The sequence below is a fragment of the Microcebus murinus genome, chromosome 8, assembly GCF_040939455.1.
Source record: "Microcebus murinus isolate Inina chromosome 8, M.murinus_Inina_mat1.0, whole genome shotgun sequence".
Taxonomy (NCBI): Eukaryota; Metazoa; Chordata; class Mammalia; order Primates; family Cheirogaleidae; genus Microcebus; species Microcebus murinus.
The window spans coordinates 99425776-99440551 of NC_134111.1; the positions used below are offsets into that span (position 1 = coordinate 99425776).

General features: G+C 49.1%; 1 protein-coding gene and 1 long non-coding RNA gene across 5 annotated transcripts in view; both read left to right on the forward strand.

The window, feature by feature from the left end:
• The first annotated feature begins 2365 nt into the window (after positions 1-2365).
• Positions 2366-6729, forward strand: LOC142872391 (uncharacterized). The gene is made up of 2 exons (XR_012920636.1): positions 2366-2504; positions 4785-6729. It is a non-coding gene; the product is annotated as an uncharacterized LOC142872391 (long non-coding RNA).
• A 1315-nt stretch (positions 6730-8044) lies between these two features.
• The window catches only part of ARMC9 (armadillo repeat containing 9), a 139566-nt gene continuing 132834 nt past the window's right edge, over positions 8045-14776 (forward strand). For 3 of the 4 annotated variants that reach the window (XR_012920637.1, XM_076006033.1, XM_076006035.1), the window contains exons 1-2: positions 8045-8129; positions 12883-12970. Coding sequence is in view for 3 of the 4 variants with exons in the window: in XM_076006033.1 (XP_075862148.1) it covers positions 12920-12970 (51 nt within the window). In the remaining variant the exon portion in view is untranslated. The other variant, XM_076006034.1, reaches the window with a different exon arrangement.

Here is a 14776-nt window from a genome sequence, read left to right on the forward strand (position 1 = left end):
TTAGGATCCACACACTGAGTGCTCCACTTCTCCACCCAGATCTCTCAGATGCGGGCGCTCGGCTGGTGTGGGTGGCGGGCAGCTGCCCGTCCTCCTCAGGCTCTGGCACCCAGGCACCCGCTCTCTGTTTCTCACCCTGTGCCCATCTATAAAGAGATCTCAGCTGCCCTTCAGTGTCCCCACCCAAGAAACCCCCCCCCCCCAGAGAAATGTATAGATGGCCCTGTAGGTGGCTACGTTAGTGGCCTGTGCACCTCAGTGTCAGGGACCCATGCTCCCTCTCTCCTGTGGTCCTGTACCGGACCGTATGGTGGCCGCCAGAATACATTTCTATCCAGAGCTCAGAATGTGGCCTTATCTACAAATGGGACCCTTGTGGATGTAACTAGTTAAGAGGTCACACTGGAGTAGGGTGGGCCTTAAATCCAACGGTGTCCTTATGAGAAGAGGAGAGGACACACAGAGACACAGTCACAGGGAAGATCGTGATGGCAGAGGCAGCCAGTGGGGCAACGCAGCTACAAAGAACACCCGGGGCTCCCGGCAGCCGCCAGAGGCTGGAGAGAGGCCTGGACAGAGCCTCCCTCGGAGCCTCCAGAAGGAACCAGCCCTGCTGCCAGATGGATTTTGGACTTCAGGGCTGCACTGCGAGAGAATAAATTCCTGTTGTTTTCAGCCACCCAGTTGGTGGTAACCCGTTACGGGAGCCGCAGCAGTTTAATGCAGCTGCCATGCGTGGGGCCCTTTCCCAAGGTCACCTCATGGTCCAACATGGTCCCCGGGCCTCTAACAGCACATGTGCATTCCAGCCACCAGGAAGGAGACAGGAAGAAGAATGCTAAAAGGGCACAACACAGCCGGGCGCGGTGGCTCACGCCTGTAATCCTAGCACTCTGGGAGGCCAAGGCAGGCGGATTGCTTGAGGTCAGGAGTTGGAAACCAGCCTGAGCAAGAGCGAGACCCTGTCTCTACTAAAAATAGAAAGAAATTAATTGGCCAACTAAAAACATATAGAAAAATTAGCCAGGCGTGGTGGCACATGCCTGTAGTCCCAGCTACTCGGGAGGCTGAGGCAGGAGGATCGCTTGAGCCCAGGAGTTTGAGGTTGCTGTGAGCTAGGCTGACGCCACGGCACTCTAGCCTGGGCAGCAGAGTGAGACTCTGTCTCAAAAAAGAAAAAAAAAAAAAAAAAAAAGACACAACCCTACCCCTGATGAACACTTCCCAGAAACACCATTCCTGCCTTCATTTGGCCGGAGTTGAATCACCCAGCGGTATGTGCCTCGCTAAAAATGGCCAGTGCTATGACTACGGCAAAGAGGAGAAGGGAGATGGAGGCACAATATTGCATATTCCACCATAAACAACCTGCCTCTGTTGGACGTTTCTGGTCCCAAGTCCCCCTCGGACGGAGCCAGCACCTTCACCCCTTCCCCGAGCAGCACCCCACCTTGCTGGCTCCCTTCCCCCAACTCCAAATCCCCTTCTGTTCCCGGACACTGCAGGCCAGCCCCGGCACTCCTGCCGTCCCCCCCCCCCACCACACAACCTTCTCCCACCGCAGGGCTCAGAGCAAAAGGGCCTCAGTGCCTCCTCGGAAGGCAATTCTGAGACCTCACTCTGCTCCCTCCCAGCTCACCCCAAAGGACCTAAGTATTTCTTCCAAAAGAATCCAATGCTCTTCCTAAGAGGAAATGTGATGAAAGAAATTTCCTTCCTCTTGACACCAGGGGAGTCCATTACCTTTCCAGCCCCACCTTGGTTGGTTGGGCCTCACCACTCACAGCCCAGCCAGGAAACCTGCAAACTCAGAGCATCTCCTCCCTCTTCTCTGCCCACTGCAGCACCTCCGCGCCAAAGTCCTGGGCCCCCTTCCCAGGACCTGGTCCAAGCATGGGGTCAGAGAAGAACAAAGCTCACAGTGTCCCCTGACTCACAGAGGGAGGGACGAGGGGCCACAGAGCTGGACATTCAACCACTTGTGCTCCTGTCCTCCTCGGTGCTCCAACTCCACCTCCTGGGCAGGCAGGGAGGCCTGGGAGGGAGGCTGCCTCTGCCCTGGGGGGTCCAGACTCTGCCTGGCAATGAAGTGGGCAGCCTGCCTTGCCTGTGCTCAGGCGGGGAAGGCTTTATGCAATGCACGCAGAGGCGTTTAGAAGGTCAAGAACAGGGTGCAGCCCCGCCAGGGTGAGGACTAGAATCAGACCTCCAGAGGCCCCAGACTCCAGGGAGGAGCCTGGAGGGCCTCAGTGGGTCCCCTCTGGCTCTGTGTGGACTCACACTTCACACAGACAGAAGTGACAGGCAGTGCCAATACGCAGGGCGGAAGGCAGGGCTGAGGGGGAGAGGGGAGGCAGCGGTGGAGGTCAGCCTCGTGCGGGCCCTGCTTCCAGCCCTGCCCGGGCTAGGCGGTGGGAACCAAGAAAGTCCCTTTTGGCTTAAGCTGTTTTGAGACAGGTTTCCGTCCCTACGTGAAGGAGACGAGAGACGCCGCTGCTGCCCTGGTCTGTGCTTTGCAAGCAGCTGGGGCAGGAGGGAGACAGCTGGCTGCGGGGGAGGCGGGGGCTGGGCCCAGCCGGCTGCTGGGAGGGGCGGCCGGGGTCGGCGACGGGAGGAAAACAGTGCGCCCAGCACGCGGTGGGGACCGACGCTCCGCTCCAGAGCGCGGGTTATTTCTGGGGCGCTCTGGCGTTCTGACCGCTGGGCTGGCAGAGCCCGAGTCCGGGTTCCTGGAAGTGACGGCCGCCGGGGAAGGTGGGGGTGCGCCTGGGGCTGCCCCACCCCCCCGGACTCTACGCGAACCCCCCGCGACCGCGATCCTTCCCAGGCCGAGGACCCTGCGGCCCCCTCCCCAGTGTCAAGGAGGTGGGTGCAGATCCCTCCGGCCCCTGCCTTCTCCTTGGCTCGGAGACGACCCAGGCCCGGGACCGCGCGGGACGGGTGCCCGCGCCAGGCCGCGGTGGAAGGGGCCGGCCCGCGGCGTCTGCGGCGCTTCCCGGCGGCGCGGCCCGCTGCTCCCGCTGGGAGATTTATCCCGGGGCGGCGGCAGGGCCGGGGGAGACACCCTCCTCTGCCTGGCCCGGACAGCTGGGCCCACCCCGTGTTTCTCATTCAGCCCACCCTGCGTTTCTCATGCAATGAATGCTTTTCATTCATTCTCAACCCAGCTCTGGGCTAGCTGAGTATTTGCATTTCTAGCGAGTTCTCCGGTGATCCCGCTGCAGCCGGGCGGAGGACCACACTTTGGGAGCCAGTGGTGAAAATCCCAAATGCGCAGCTCACCAGGCCCATGGTTTCTCTTTTGGCTTTGAATGCCTGTCAGCAGCAAGAGGCATCACCCAGAGGCAGAAGGGAGTTCTGCATCTTACCCTGGACTTCTGGTTCAGCTGAGCTCATGGGAGATAGATAGATAGATAGATAGATAGATAGATAGATAGATAGATAGATAGATAGATAGATAGATAGATAGATAGATAGATAGATAGATAGTTAGATAGATAGATTGATTTTTTAAATAATTTTTCAAATCATCATTATTTTACTTTTTTTTTTAGTCCAACTTAACCCTTGTAAGATGGGATATTGATTATAGCGGGGGAGAAGGGCAAACACGGAGATTTAAGGTTAATATGTGCACTGTTCTATTACTCTATTATGAATTATTCGTTTTATTGTTAAGCTTAACCAACAGTTCATTAGCCATGTTACCTCTCTCTCTCTCTCTGTCTCTCTCTCTCACACACACACACACACCCTCTTTATGTGGGTCTCACTGTGAAAGCAATCATCTTCATAATGTGAAGTTAATTTGGAGCAAATAGGACTAGTCTTTAGGCTAAGATGACAATGAGGCCAGGCAATGCTTTGTGGCTTGCAGGAATCCCTTCTGCAACTTCTCATCCAAAAGAGAAGGACAGCCACATGAATAAAGATGTTCTGAGTGTGTCACATCTTGCTGGCTGTCAATGGAAAAGAAGACAAACTCTAAAATAATTTAAGGAGGTTTATTCTGAGCCAAATTTGAGGATCATGGCCCATGCCACACCCAAGAAGCCTTGAGCAAGTGGACTTGCTGTGGCTGGGTTACAGTTTGGTTTTATACATTTCAGGGAGACAGGAATGACAGGTAAAGTCATAAATCAATACATGGAAGGCATACATTGGTTTGGCCCGGAAAGGTGGGACATCTCAAAGTGCAGGCTTATTACTCATAGGTGGATTTAGGGATTTTTTAGTTGACAGTTGGCTGAAAGAGTTAGGCTTTGTTCAAAGACCAGGAATCAGAGGATAGGAATGCTTGAATCAACATAAGGGTCTTCTATCCTTCATGTGATGCTATACTGGAATCAGGTCAGGAAGTAAACCATATAATAAAAACCTGTTTACTGAGATTTTATCATTTGTAGGTGTGATTCACCAGGTCCCCTTAGAAAGGAATTTTTTGGGCAAAGAAAAAGATCAGAATTCAGTCCTCGTGGTCTTTCAGGTGTGTCAGTCTGCTAGGGAACCACCCAGTTGTGATCACTTTAGCATTTCTTCTTCCAGCTCAAACTAACATGCCCCCCTTTGGGCTCACATCCCATGCCCTGCAATGTGCATTTTTAAATTTACTTAGAAATAAGTATAGTCCTCACTAAAAATCAAGTGTCTGTGTCTACAAACAACACTGATGACAGCCCCAACAATCTCTTGAATTGCACTCACTTTGAAAGTGTCTGGGAATCCAGGTTTGCTCTTCCAGATGTCCATTTTAAGGCCTGGGTCTTTTTGTCACCTTCATTCAGGCCACAGAACTACTGGGGCAGCGAGGGGACTCACAGCCTTGGGACAGGGCAAGGAAGGACACACACTCTCCCTGCTTTCAGTGTTGCCTGCTTTACTGCTCGCTGCCCCTTGAGAGATGGATGTTCCCGCCCTGTGCTCTCCTTCCCAGAACACTTCAGCTTCGTGGTATAAACAGCCCGCGAGCGGTGCAGGAGCAGCAGCCCCCAGGAGACACCAAGACCCAGTTCTGCCACCTCCACGTGGACTCTGGGCCCAGAAGACGGATGGATCTGAACCCCCCACATATCTTGAGTTTTCAGCAGTGATCCAAAACCAACTTTCCTGGAAGGAAATATTTTTTGCCTGAGCAGCGTCTTGAAATTCATCTCTTGATTTACGCCTGGGATTTTAGTTATGTTCCTCCTCCAACCCGCTGATTAGACCCAGGCGTCGGGCTTGCTCCGAGACATGCCTTCGGTCTGAACCCCCTCCCGAGGGAGCTTCCAGAGAAGGCAACTGCGCCCAGTCTAGCTGGCTGCTGGTTTGTCTGGGTGCGTCAGGCTTATCGTGTTTAATTTAGGTGGCTTCACCCTTTCATCCATCTCAGGGGAGTGATGTTTTTCAATTCTCTCACTTTTCTTGTGTTCTCAGCTCTTTGCTCTAAAACAGAGACAGCAGCCAGGCAATATGCCTGCTGCATATTCTAAGGATTTAATTTGAAGTCAAGGAAAAATATTTTGATAATACTGGAATCTGAGTGATGGGTTTATGGGGACTCACTAAACTATTCTCTATTTCTGCATATGTTTGAAAATTTCACAAACAATTTAGAAAGTCATCTTGGACCCACTGACAGTGTTTGTCCCACTTTGGGAAAACTGGAGCAATCAAACGACAACATTTAGGGCGAGTGGGATGCTTTGGCAAGTCCTGAGATTGGGGAACTTTAGGCAGTTGGTTCAGCGCTTACTTACTGCTCTGAACTCATGGAATACACACAGCAGAGCCAACTTGGGTACTGCCCAGAGGGAGCTTCAGACCTGAGCAATTTTCCCAGTTGTCACAAAGCATTCTTTGTACTCACACCAGGACATGTCAAATGGGTTAAATACACCGAGTTTGACTGAGAGATTTTTCCAATTTAATATTTGTATTATACACCGCACAAGCATTCCAGGATTTGAAAGAAGTCTTAAAATAAATTATAACTAAGGAATCATAGCAGTTTGAATATATATTAACTGTGTCAAGCCATATCTATTTGTTCCAGTACCACCCACAGTCACAAAGATGATATAATTCAGAAAGCAACCCAGAACCTTGATGACTGAGCTGCTGGGAAGAAGCTATACCTCTGGATTTAATATAAGAAAATAAATCATCCCATGCTTGAGACCACTTTTAGTTTATATGATACTGGGAAATAATTTTAAAAATTTATACTTTGGGTCTTTGTCCCTAGTTCCTGACACAAAGCTCCTAAAACCCTTGTAATCTCCTGAGCTACAGGGGTACTAAGAGGATCTTTTGTTCTATTTAGTCTTTGTCCCTGGTTCCTGATACAGAGTGTATAACCTCTGGGTGACAGGAGTGTCTTTTCTTCTAGTAAGGTGACTCTTGGTGGGCTCCTGCATGGGAAGCTGGTCACTAAAAAGACCAAGCCATGATTAGAAGCTTGGAACTTCAGGCTGGGTGCGGTGGCTCACGCCTGTAATCCTACACTCTGGGAGGCTGAAGCAGGAGGACTGCTTGAGCTCAGGAGTTCAAGACCAGCCTGTTCCTACTAAAAATAGAAAAAATTCACTGGGTATGGGGGTGTGTGCCTATAGTCCCAGGTAGGCTGAGGCAGGAGGATCACTTGAGCCCAGGAGTTTGAGGTTGCAGTCAGGTAGGCTACTACCACGGCACTCCAGCCTGGGTGACAGAGTTGAGACGCTGTCTCAAAAAAAAAAAAAAAAAAAAGAACCATATAATGTCCTATGTACACAATAAAATAAAGCAATACCAATATTTGGGATCAACTTATACTAAAAAGTTATCTAATATTTAAATTTAACTGTATGTCCTTTGTTTGTCTGGCAACCCCTTGCACACAGTTGTGTTGACAATAAATGTTACCTGATATTATTATGGCCAGGAAGATATAATTTTAATCCATATTACCTGGAAAGAAAGTAGGACTCTCTACTAAATACAGCCTTTCTTTGAAGACAATCACAGTTCTCAGGAGAGCACTGGCAGGGCTAGGGGCTGGCGAGATGGCGGTCACACCCCATCTTAGGTGTTCATCAAAGGCAGCTCCCCTACCTTCTCCATGCTCTCTTCCCTGTCTCTGGCCTTGACAGTCCCCACTTTCTCAGAAGCCTGGAGGTAGAAGCATAGAGGTGGAACCACAGAGCCTCCCATCACAGAGCCTCAATGCCAGAAGGGGAGGACAGGCAAGGGGAAAAATTTCTGCATCTATGTCCACCTCCCAGCTTCCAATCCCATGTGAAGCGACTAGCAGGTGCTCACTCATTCGGTGCTGGTGAACTTCAGTTCAAAAGCTCCAGATGCAATGAGAGGGAGGATGTGAGCTACTGTTTCATTTTTAAAAACTCAAATTTCTCATCGAAAAAAAGTTTCTCTACAATCCCTGGAAACTGCTGCAGTGGGACTGGAACCCTGGTGCCCAGAGCTTCAATGCAGATCTTGGGAGTCATTTTTGGTTCTAAGGTGGCCCCCAGGTCCCTCCTGTAAAATGGGAAAGCCCACGCCTGTTTCTTTTTCCAAGAACAGCACACTGTACTGTAATAATCTCATCATCGCAGTTGTTTTCTCTAAGGCAAGGGTGTCCAACCTATAAGTTGCATAATGATTTCATTATATTACAATGTAATAATAACAGAAATAAAGTGCACAATATATGTAATGCGCTGGAATCATCCCGAAACCATCCACCCTCCCGCGTCCCTGGAAAATTTGTCTTTCACCAAAACGGTCCCTAGTACCAAAAAGGTTAAGGACTGCTACTCTAAAGGACAACGAGCTCTGTGTCTGGTTCATTCCCATGGCGGGACACAGCGCCTGGCGCAACGTCTGTGGGAATGAATGAATGGGAGGGAGTCGTGGAGAGGAGCACAAAATGAGAGCGACCAGCGGCTGACCCGCAGCTAGGACCCGAACTGTGACCTCCCACTTCCGCCGCCAGGAAGTTTTGGGGGCCTCGGACCTTCCCTCCCAGGCTGCTCTGCGCCGGCCGTGCCCTGCGCGATTGGCTGCGCCGCCCCACGTGATCCCGGACTGGCGGCAGCGGTTGCCCGGGTGACGGCTGCGGAGGTGGCGGTCCGGCGGGGTGATAGCGGATGCCGGCGGCCGAGCTGGAGGTAATCGTGTCCCGCGGCGGGGCTGCCCCCGAGCCCGCCGTCCCGGGGCGGGGAGGAGCAGCGGCGGGGCCGGAGGATCGGGGCTCTGTGACCCGTCGCCTCGAAGAAAACCCTGATGCGCCGGCACCGCTGCCGGATGCCCCCACTCCTCGCCTGCGGTGTAGGGCTCTTGCTCCCGCGAGGGCCGAGGCGGCCGCCGGACGTCCCAAGGACGGGGCCATCTGCTTCCCGCAAGTAGTCCCTGATCTTGGCTGCAGTGGGCCCGACTTGGAGGGGGCCCTCCAGGTCACCCAACTGGGTAGTGGCAGCGCTAGCGGGTGGTCTGGGCTTTTAGATCACCCCTGATAATCTCCATCAGCTGTCACGCCTGCCCAGGCACACAGATTAAGTACAAACTTCACCTAATCTAAGGAAAAACAGGATGATTGCTATGCAAATTCAGCTTCCCTACAAATCCCATAATCCAACCAGCTCGAAGGCCCTGTGAGTGTCCCTTATATAGAAATTCAGAAGCTACCACTGCCACCCCGAAGCGTGGCTGAAGTTTTCTCTGATTTCTGCATAAAGTAGAACAGTGGTTCTCGAACTTGAGTGTGTGTAAAAGCCATGGGGGGAGCTTGTTTAAAAAGGCAGATTTCTGGGCATGGTGCCTGGCATGTGTTCAGTAAGACCAGGGTGGAGGCAGGAATTTTCTTTTGTGCAAGCATCCTAGGCGATTCTGATGCAGGTGGTCCAAACTTTGGGGTAATACTGTGTAGTGGTTACTATCAACATGAATTTAAATTCCTACTTTGTCCTTTACCAGCTGTGGCTGTTGGAAGCGTGTCAACTTTTCTGACCTTTACTTGCCTCATCTGTAAAAGGAGAATATAAATTGTATTCATCTCTCAGGTTTACTATGAAGATTAGATGTGAAGAGTTTTGTGCATTGCCTGGCATACAATAAACCCTCAATAAGTGATAACTATCGTGACATACAGGTTTAGAGAAAACTCTAATTTCTAACAAAGTCAGAGCAGTAGAATACCCAACAAGTGGCTCATGTTCACTGACAGTTGATTACAGTAGAATCTTATTCAAACTGGTCATGGAGGACATCTCTAAGGAAGTGACGTTTGTTAAGTACAAGGGTTAACTGGGTGAAGAAAGAGTGGGGGAAAGTGTTTCAGGCAGAGAGAACAGTATGTGCAAAGGCTCTGAGTCTGAAAGGAGCTTAAGTTCTCAAAATCAAGGATGTTTTCTTGTTCCAGGGCCTTCTGAAATGCTGCTCCCTCCGCTTGGGCTTCATTTATTCATCAAATGTCTTGAGCGCCTTTCTTGCCTACCAGGCACTCTGCTAGGTTCTGGGGCTACACAATTTACATACAACTCTCTGTAAACAGGGTTGTAAGTGTAACAGCAGAAGTCAGCAGTAGGGTACAGAGGTACCCCAGATGAGAAAGAATTACCTTGATGGGGGGGAGGGGTAGTTCATGGAAGACTTCTTAAAGGAGGTGGAGTCTGGCCTAGGTTAGAGTGGTGAGTCGTGAGTGTGCGGGGGAGGCACACATCAAACCGCAGGCTCAGCTTCGGGAAGCAGCATGTTGTATGGATGTTGCATGGGGGAATGGCTGGGAGTTCACTGCTGGCGGGTCATAATAAGGGGAGGCAATGGATGGGGACAAGGAGAAGGCCCAGGGTGGGACCAGGTCCAGAGCAAGGCGGGAAAGAGGTGTGTCCTCAACCAGCGGCTGTCTTTCTGCTCTCACCTTATGTATCTGGCAGCCCTGGAGGTGGTGGGTGGGCGGTGTCCTCCCTGTTCCTCATTGCTGCTTACAGATCACCACCCCCTCCTTTCCAGCCCACAGCTTTTTTGAAGTACCTGGCAGGGGCTGTACCTCTTGCCAGCCCACCTTGAGGCAACCACCTCCCTGGTCGAGTCTCCAAGTTTCCCATGGAGACATTGGCACCTGGTGTGCTGTCTGCCTCTCCACCTCTTCTACTTTGCTTTTGGGGTCCAGTTTCTTCACCCTCCCTACTTTAGGCATCTCTTTCCTTTGTGCATATCCACCTACTCCTGTGGTCATGGGCTTTTTATTATTGTGTCACTTCCCAAATCTTGACCTCAGGCATCCCTCCCACACTGTCTACTCTCTTCCATCTTGCAAGATCGCTTCAATGTGCCTTCCCAGCAGGTCTCTGACCCCAGCACTTCTTTGCTGTCCTGCACTCCTCTCCCAGGCCTCCTGCCCCTCCCTTAACTTAGCTTCCCTTAGCTTCCCTGTCCCATAACTGCTCTACTTGTTTTCCCTTTTGCCTCTCTTCTAGAAAAACTTCCCTGCTGGTTAACCTAATTCAGACAGCTGAAAGTGGCTGCAGAAAAACTGCAAAACTGCAGAGATCCTAAATGGACTCTAATACTAGAAACCCTGCCATGTTGCCATAGCAATTTGGTTCCCAACTTCCTTTGTCTTCAGACTGTCACCATGCTGCTTCTGGCAGTGATGACCTTGCTTCTTGTTTCACTTCTCATCACTAAATCTGTTTCTTTACTCAGTACCCATATTCTCTGCCATCCCTCTGTCTCTAGCTCCTGCTTCTCCCTTAAACTCCAGACTCAGGGGTCCGCTGACCCTTCTAGCACCTCCAGCAGAATGTCTAATAGGCATCTCAGACTTGCAGCCAAAACTGAGCTCTTATTTGTCCTCTAAATTGGTCCCTCTCCAGGTTTCCCCATTTCAGCAAACAGCATACTGCTCACCCCGTGCTTACACCCCAGGCTTCTTCCTTCTCGTCTTCTTCCCCTCGCATCCCACATCCGATCCCCCGGCAAGTGGTGCCGCCTCTGCCCTTTCTGTCTGGACTCAGAACACTCCTTGCGGCTCCACATCACACAGTGAGTGTGGGCTGTGCAGTGCCTCTTGTTGGTCCCTTGTTTCCACTGCCCCCTGTCCCTTGCAAACAGCAGACACAGTGCTCGTTGAAAAGTGGACATCAGGTTGTGTCAGTCCTCTCCTCAGTCCTCTGGGGACAGACTGACAGTGAGCAGACACATTCAGGAAAGGATGGATTCTGTAGTTTTTTGAGACAGAATCTCACTCTGTCACCCAGGCTAGAGTACAGTAGCCCAATCATATCTTACCGCAGCCTTTAACGCCTGGGTTCAAGTGATCCTCCTGCCTCAGCCTCCCGAGTGGGTGTGCACTGCCATGCCTGGCTAATTTTTTAAAAATATTTTGTAGAGATGAGGTCTCACAATGTTGCCCAAGCTGGTCTTGAACTCCTGGGCTGAAGTGATCCTTCCACCTCGACCTGTCAAAATGCTGGGATTACAGGCGTGAGCCACCACACCTGGCCTGGGAAAGGATATTTCAGTTAAGTAGTGGTTAGTTCTGTTGAGAACAATAAAATGGCACAAAGTGATAGGAAGTGACAGGCTGACCTCTTGGAAAGGGTGGTTAGGGCAAATCTCCTAGGAGATGATATAGGCAAGCAGAGGGAGGTCTGAATGAGGTGTGGGTATCTGAAGGAAGGGTAATGAGGCAGAGGGAATGGCAAGTGCAGAGTCCTCGAGGCAGGCATGTGCTTTGGATCTGCAGTGTCCACAGAACTGCCAGGGAGGCCCACGCCTACAGATCAAACGGGGGAGTGTAGGAAGCCAAACTGCATGTGGCTTTGGGAGTTGGGCCTGCGGAGTTTGGCCTCTTCTGGAGGGTAGTGGAACCGTGGGATGGTCCCATGCAGGAAGGGAAAGATCACTTGTTAAAAGTATAGACCTTGGATGGAAGTGGAGAGAAAAGAGATAGATCAGGTTGCAGTCCCTTGGGAAAGATACGAAGCCACAGACAATGACAGAGAACAAATAGGGGGAAACCATTAAATTTAATCCTCTTTGTTCAAATAATTCATATCAAATGCACTGGCAGAAAAATGTAAGGTTACAGACTCATACATTATTAGAATTGGAAGAAATTTCATAAATTTCTATTTTATTTTATAAATGAAAAACATCTCGGAGTTTTAGTGATTTACCCCATATCAGGTGCTGGTGAACAGCATAGTTAGTAACAGCGCCCAGTCCTTTGAATCCTCTGGAGTTGTGGACAGCCACTCCCAATCTAGGGCAAGAGCCTGGGGCTGGGACACAGGGAAGGCTGCTGTGGGTACACCTTGCGAGAGAGCTGGCAGGAAGAATAGAAAGAATTACTTTTGACCTCAGCCATTGTATTTCCTAGTGCTGCTGTAACAAATGGCCACAAACTTAGTGACTTAAAGCAACACAAATTTATTATCTTACAGTTCTGGAGGTCAGAAGTCTGCAGTGGATCTAACTGGGCTCAAACCAAGGTGTCGACAGGCCTTGATCACTCTGGACACTCTAGGGGACAATCCATTCCTTTGCTTTTTCTGGCATCTAGAGGCCGCCTACCCTGCTTGGATCGTGACCCTTCCTTCACCTTCAAAGCCTGCAGCAGCTGGGAGTCTCACATCTCAGCGCTCTGACGCTGACCCTCCTGCCTCCCTCTTTCCCCCGTGACTGCTTTGGGCCCACCTGGGTAATCCGGATCGCCTCCCTGCTTGCAGGTCAGCTGGCTAGCAACCTCAGTGCCGTCTGCAGCCTTAATTCCACTTTGCCATAGAACCTCGTATGTCATAGATTCTGGGGATTAGGGCCTGGACATCTTTAGGGGCCATTCTTCTCACCACAGCCACCCTTTTGTGATTTCACATGAGGTTGAAATGAAAGCTTTTGTCTTGTGTTTTTGCCTTGTAGAGATTTTTGCTGTGAGAATTACCAGTAACGGTTCAATATGGGGGATATTCTGGCTCATGAATCTGAATTACTTGGACTAGTGAAAGAGGTAGGTATGTTATACAAAAACACAGGCCACAGAAAAAGAGATCTTGAAAATTTGTATTTTAAAATGCAGCAAATTCTTTAGTGCCTTATAATGTTTTTTATTACATTGGAGCTATTTATTTTCCATTGTATCATTTTCCAAATGTTTATATTTTGTTTCTCTAACTAAATTCAAATCTTAAAGCTACTTTTAAAAATTCCTTTGAAGAAAATTATAAAAACAATACATGCTCATGGTAGAAGATTCAAGATACAGAAATAGAAAAAGGGAACTTCCTGGCTCCACTCCTGCAATGGCCATTCTGAATGGTTTAGTGTATTATCTTCCCAGACTTTTTTCCATGAATAGTAAAAATATATTCATATGCCTATAGTTTGTGTCACAAAAATAGGATGATAGCTTACATAGTGTTCTGTAGCTTGCCTTTTATCTTTTCACAATAGTGTAGCATGAACATCTTCCCACGATCTACCCTAGACATTCGAGTGCTGTCTAGTATCTCATTGAGTGGCTGCATCCTAATTATTTAACTCACTGCTTATTAGTGGACATTTAGCTTTCCTATACTGAAATTTTTGAAGAGTAGGACCCATGCCGCATGCTTTTTGGTGCTAAGGAAATAGTTGCTGCTGCTTTAGTGTGTGATTAAACTGCCCCTCAGGCCTGGAAAGGCATGGCCATAGAGCAAGGATGAGGCACCCACTTTGGAATTTGGTGGCATAATGGTGAATAAATTCTTAAAGTTGTCACTATAGCATGTTGTGGCCTGGGCCAGGGAAAGAGCCACAATTAGAAAAGGTGGGAACAGAAAGAAATGACCAACATAAAGTGAGAAGGAGGGCAGAGGAGTGTGAAGACCAACGGTAGATTATGTGTGTCAAGATGGATGGAGACCATTGTGCTGTGCAGGTGGGTCACTGATGATACTGCCCAGCTTGTAATGACTTCTCTTCTCCTGTTCTTAGCAACAGGCTTTATTTCCAGTTCCCTCTTTCAAGTAACAAATTCCCAGGGACCTACTAGACCCAGAATCATTAGGCCTACCCATCACTTTTGCCTTTTTCAGACTGCTGCACACATGATTTTCTTTTTCTTTTCTTTTATTTCTTTTTTCCTTTTTTGTAGAGATGGGTTCTTGCTATGTTGGTCAGGTTGGTCTTAAACTCCTAGCCTCGAGTGGTCCTCCTGCCTTAGCCTCCCAAAGGATTCCAGGCCTGAGGCAACCTGCCTGTTTTTCTACTGATAATTATAATGAATCATGTAGCTCACATTTTCCTTCTGAAAACAACTTGATTTTCTGAAAATAAACATTCTATGATACTACCCTTCTAGGCGTTTAGAGTGTATATTGATAAGTAAATTCTAAGCTGGATCCCAAATTAACTTCTCCCAGAGATGCCAGTTCACTGATAATTCACTGACCTCATTATAAATCGGTGATAATGTTGAGCTGGTACAAGTACATCAAAGACAGTTACTTATTGACGGTAAAACAGAGAAATACATATAAATTTCTGCTTTTTATTCCTTATTGAAGTATAATTGACAAAAATACATGTATATAAAGTGTAGAACTTGATGTTTTGAATATGTATACATTGTGAATTAGAATACATTATACAATTAGAAATGTTCACCACAATTAAGCTAATTAATATATTCTATCACCTCATACAGCTTCCTTCCCCCCCCTCCCTTTTTTGGTGATGAGAACACTTAAAATCTACTCTCTTAGCAAATTTCACATATGCAGTATGGCATAGTTAACTATAGTCACCATGCCATACATTAGATCCCCAGAACTTA